Genomic DNA, 5,670 nt, shown 5'->3' with positions numbered 1-5,670 from the left:
CTGTTAACAAAAATAAAAAAATCCAGACCAAAATAATTTAATAAATAAAAAACCGCTTAAACCCTCGACAGCGGCAGCAGGCTAAAAAATTAGCAGACTCCACCCTTCGTCGTGAGCGGCCGCCGTCTGTTCTCTCAGTCGCATTCGCCGTCGCCGTCGCCGTGGTTTCTGTCTCTGCTTCTTCAGCTCGCTGGGGAACATAGATAGAGTGCTGTTAATGTTATTGTTTTACCTGCTGCTTTATTAGATTAGACAGATTGCAGAAGAATGAAGGTCAAAGTTATATCTCGTTCTGTTGATGAATTCACCCGGGAACGAAGCCAAGATCTTCAGGTATTCACTTCTTCAATAAACTGTTATTTGTTTTCCTTTCTCATTCACTATTTAACCTAACATTCTTGTTATTATTGAAGAGGGTATTCCGCAACTACGATCCCAACCTTCGTACTCAAGAGAAAGCTGTTGAGTATGTCCGTGCTCTCAATGCTGTCAAGTTGGACAAGGTTCGCCTCTCTTTTTCTTTCTTTCAATTAATTCGAGAATATATGATAGTTGAACGCGAATTTTTTTTTTTCTATTTTTAATTTGAGTTGTTTGAGATGGCTTTGATGTGTGTAACTAACATAAAGAGTTATGGCATATGGCTTTACTTTGTCTCTTATTTTTTTTTTTCTTTTCCTTCTTATTTGTTGGTTGAGTAGATTTTTGCAAGACCGTTTATAGGTGCAATGGATGGGCATATAGATGGGGTTTCCTGTATGGCCAAGAATCCTACCCAATTGAAATGGATATTTTCTGGTGCAATGGATGGAGGTACTTCAATTCTTCCTTATTTCTTTCTCATGAGTATATGAATGTTCCATTGTATGGGAAAAATTGGCTGAAAATTTATGCTTCTAGCTCTTGGGCTATTGAAAGAAACAGCAAGAGTGAATTCTGATTGTGAAGAATCTTCTACACATTAGTGCTTTATATAATACAATTTTTTCCCAATATAGTAATGCATCTGTTCTTTACAATTATGTCTGTCTCTGTCAGTTTTGCTGGTTTTAAGATCGATTTTCCTTTGATATAGTTGTTAAGTAATGCATCATAACTTTTCCTTTTAGAATACGCTTAATTGATTTTACGTCTTAAATTCGTATGCAAACTATGATAAATGAGAGGAGGGTTGCTTATATTTTGGGAACAAGTAACATTTATCTTTGCTGTATGTGCAGATATTCGTCTCTGGGATATAGCTTCCAGGTAATAGGGTTTCTTATATTTATTTTTCTGTTTCTGTCTGCATTTTCTAATCAATTAGCCTATGACTGTACCCATTGTATCTAAATATTTTTGTGTTGATTCTATTTATCAATGAAAAAGGCGCACAGTTTGTCAGTTTCCTGGTCATCAAGGTGCTGTCCGAGGCTTGACTGTATCAACAGATGGGCGCATGCTTGTGTCATGTGGTACTGATTGCACGTAAGATCAACCGTTTTAATCTTTTATCCAATCCTATTAAGCTATCATGACTATAACATTTAACTTCAATGGTTAGCTCTTCTGATGGAAACTGCATTTTTTGTTTTGGAGTACAGTGTTAGACTTTGGAATACTTCTGTTGATAATCTTATGGAGTTGGGTCACTCAACTAAGAATTCTGTAGAGGTAAGATGTTATGCTGCAGATTAATTTTTCCTACTCCTTTCTCACCGGTTATTCTTCCTCACACAATTTTGCAAACACTCTTCTGCAGCCAGCAAGTGTTCATGTTGGGAAGAATGCATTTTTGTAAGTATTGGTGTGATTCACCAGGAAAACATTGAAACTTGTTTTAATATTATTTTTAAGTGTAGCTTGCTCTTGAATGTTTAGGGCTGTTGATCACCAGTGGGATGGTGAACTTTTTGCCACAGCTGGTGCCCAAGTAGATATATGGAATCACAACAGGTATCAGTTTATTTATTTCGGACAAAGAACTTACCCATTTTCTTAATCTTTTTTCCCTTTAGAATTTTTTTTTATTGGTTTGTCTTTCATATTGCAGATCTGAGCCTATAAACAGTTTTCAGTGGGGAACAGATTCAGTAATTTCGGTTCGGTTTAATCCCGGAGAACCAAATCTCCTAGTAGCATCTGCTAGGTATGTGGGAATCGTCATAGATAACCATTCAGTAATTGTTTATATCAATAATTAAAATTCAAAATCCCCCCCTTTCCTTGTAAATGTCCTTATCTGTTTTACCCTTCTTTTTTCTTTTTGCTTCTGTTTTCTGCTTTGCTTATTTTTTGCCATTCATGTTGATTTTTTTTCTCTCTCTCTAGTATTTATTAACTTGATAATCTGCTTGTTTGAATACAATATTCTTATTGCGATATTCCATCTCTATTATCTAAACCCTGTTACTGAGAACTTGGGTATGTTCTGTTTCAATTTTGACAGAATTGCAGTGGGAAGAATTTATTGTTTGAAATGAGGTTTTAAAGTGATTTTAGAACAGTGGACTTGTATGGATGATATAAAATAGTCACAATTTTAAAGTAAAGTTATACTATCTACTTCATTCGCCTTGGATGTTGTGCAAGATTTCAAAGGACTTGTATGATTCATCCCATGCTAGAACATAAGTAGTTGGGTCATTTTACTTGTTTCCCCAACACGATGCATGAGTTCCTGCCCGTCTGCATATGTAATGTTTGAGTTTGAATTTATCATGAGTTATTTATTTGTCTAACCTGTTTTATTATTGTAGTGACCGAGGTATAATGTTATACGATCTACGTATGGCTACTCCAGTGACAAAAATGATAATGATGGTAATTATTCTGTATAATTAGTTTTAATTTCAACACAGGTGTAGATTTTCATTTTCCTAAGTCGAGCAATCAATTTTACTTTACTTTAGTAACTTATTCTCTTATTTACTTACTTCACAGTAGACTATATCATTGGTAATTCTCTATTGCATTCTTGCTATCATCATCATATTTGTTCTTTCTGTTTGCATTTTTATCCAAATTACTTGTTCATGACTATAGTGACCTTTTTTCCCTATGTGACAGACCAAAACAAATTCGATAGCATGGAACCCAATGGAACCAATAAATTTCACAGCTGTAAGTTCATGAGATGAAGTTAACCAGTGTTTTTTTAAGCCATTATTGTCTAAAATATTTATCTCTGTTTTTGAAATTCTGTCTTTTCAATTATTATTTGTATTCTTATGGACAAATTGCATTACCATGCAGGCAAATGAAGATGGAAATTGCTATAGCTATGATGCTAGAAAGTTAGATGAAGCCAAATGTGTTCATTCGGATCATGTTTCTGCAGTGTGAGATCAATGTTCCCTAAATATTTACTATCTTTTTCGCTTTCATAATTCTAGAATTTATCAACCATAATATTCATATTTTGTTCTACAGGATGGACATTGACTATTCACCGACTGGTCGAGAATTTGTGACTGGATCGTATGACAGAACAGTTAGTTCACTTGGACTTCATTTTAATCCTTTGTCCTTTGACTTATGTTGTTACCTAACTATATTTTTATGCTTCAACTATTGGTCTTTTCCAGGTGAGGCTTTTCTATTATAACAGTGGTCACAGCAGGGAGATTTATCATACTAAGAGAATGCAAAGGTTTGTGTAGTTTATAAATCTTGAATTGAGGGTAGTTATTTTTTATTTTTATTTATTTATTTTTGTATAGAGGTCACTAAAGGTTGATATTTTTCTCTGTTTATCAGGGTATTCTGTGTCAAGTTCAGTGGTGATGGAAGTTACGTGATATCTGGAAGTGATGATACTAATCTCAGGCTTTGGAAGGCTAAGGCATCAGAACAACTTGGAGTTGTAAGACTACTTCTGTACATCTACTATCAAATTCATAGATGCATCCAGCCATAAACCACTGCGTTATGGAAAATATATTTTGTGTCACTGCCTATATGATTCTTCGTTTACACTTGAGTATGGATCTCTTTATGAGTCGTTCTCTATTTTTATGTCAAAAGCTGTCATCTCTAGTTGTGGAGCATCTTGGCCACTTATTCCTATTGTAAGACCCTTCCCTCCTGAGGATTATAATGTTGTGTTCATGATATAGGTTCTCCCAAGGGAACGGAAGAAGCATGAGTATCATGCAGCCATTAAGAAACGTTATATGCACCTGCCTGAAGTTAAGCGTATTGCTAGGTAAGATTTGATCAAACAATTTTGTGAACCGCAACTGCTGACAAGCAATACTTTCTACTTTGTTCTTATTTTCTTTTCTTTTTCTTAACAGGCATAGGCACTTGCCCAAGCCAATATACAAAGCTGCTGCTTTGATGCGTGCCATGGTAGATGCCAGGAAAAGAAAAGAAGAGAGGAGGAAAGCTCACAGTGCACCAGGGAGCATTACGACGCAACCACTACGGAGACGAAGAATTATCAAAGAAGTTGAGTAAGGTTTTCATTGGCGAGTGGTTCATATTAAAGATCAAGCAGATATCTTTAAAGAATGTTGTAACACTGATGTGGGAGGTTCTATGTATGTCTCAGATCGTAAATCAATAGGTTATAGTTTTGTGATGTTGCCACTTGCAGTTCAGTCACAAGGCAAAGAAATTTTGGTTTGTTATTGGACTTGGTAACACTCAACACTTACGAAAAGCATCATGCTCTCTTGGACATGTAAAACGCTTTAACATGAAAAAAGGAGATTAATTTTAGACAATGTTTTACTACATTGGAGTTCTGAGGACCCAGTAAACTATATATGTGCCAAATATAAAATGATTATATTTATTTTGTTACAAATAGACTATCTTGGCTAGGGGTGTAAGTTATCGAACCGGACCGAAAATTATCGAAAATTATAACAACTGGCTTGAAAACCGAAAAAAATTGTTTTTTTGGTTTTTTTCTTTACAAAATCGATCGGTTTGGTTTGGTTCTCGGTTGGCTCGATAGAAATCGAACCGAACCAAATCGAACTAAAGATATGCATACATTTTAATATTTTAATCATTTTAACCTTTACCAATAAAAAATGTATTGAATTTGGATGTGATATATTCTTATTATTTCAGTTTATTGACTATTTTAAACCTCTAATTATTGTGATTCATATTCTGCTCATTAGGAATTAAAAACCAAAAAAACCGATCAAATTAAACTACTGTTGGTTCGGTTCGATTGTGGTAAAAACAGCAAACTGAACAGTTGTGTGTCTGTAAAAACCGAATATATCGATTTAGTTAGTTTTTGATCCAAAATCGAACCAAACCAAACCGATAACACCCCTAATCTTGGCCTTGTAGAAAAAGTATGAATGCAATATGCATCAATATTATTATAATCTCTTATTTCCTTTCCCCTTTTCTGTATGCATAAGCTTTTCTATAATATAAAAAAAAAAGAATTTAAAGGTAAATAAAATTTGTAATATTGCATTTAGACATAATTATCTAATTTAATATTGACTTTTCCTTGTTTATTTTTGTTACGGATCCGGCCCTCGAATCCCGGATCCAAGGTTAGATCTGAACCCGGCTCCACGGGTCCAACCCGCCTCTCTATTCTAGAAGGCCCAAAACCGGCCTTCTAGAACTTCTAACCGACTTTCGAAATCAAACGTCTTCCCTATCTTGGCCAAACAAGATAAGATAAGATAACTTCTATCACCTATAAATAGA

At 34.7% G+C, this 5,670-nt stretch overlaps 1 protein-coding gene across 1 annotated transcript; it reads left to right on the top strand.

The window, feature by feature from the left end:
- LOC107609265 (DDB1- and CUL4-associated factor 13) lies at positions 218-4,719 on the top strand (the record flags this gene model as incomplete). Its single annotated transcript, XM_016311151.2, is given in 17 exon segments — positions 218-333; positions 414-503; positions 702-813; positions 1,221-1,248; positions 1,369-1,467; positions 1,584-1,653; positions 1,742-1,776; positions 1,861-1,935; positions 2,033-2,128; positions 2,739-2,802; positions 3,049-3,102; positions 3,235-3,320; positions 3,412-3,472; positions 3,567-3,631; positions 3,739-3,844; positions 4,098-4,186; positions 4,278-4,719. Coding segments are annotated over 17 exon segments (1,359 nt in total). The 3' UTR covers positions 4,441-4,719.

Source organism: Arachis ipaensis, chromosome B07 (genome assembly GCF_000816755.2).
Source record: "Arachis ipaensis cultivar K30076 chromosome B07, Araip1.1, whole genome shotgun sequence".
Classification (NCBI taxonomy): domain Eukaryota; kingdom Viridiplantae; phylum Streptophyta; class Magnoliopsida; order Fabales; family Fabaceae; genus Arachis; species Arachis ipaensis.
The sequence above is the reverse complement of the archived record's forward strand: the minus strand, read 5'-3'. Positions and strand labels throughout refer to the sequence as shown.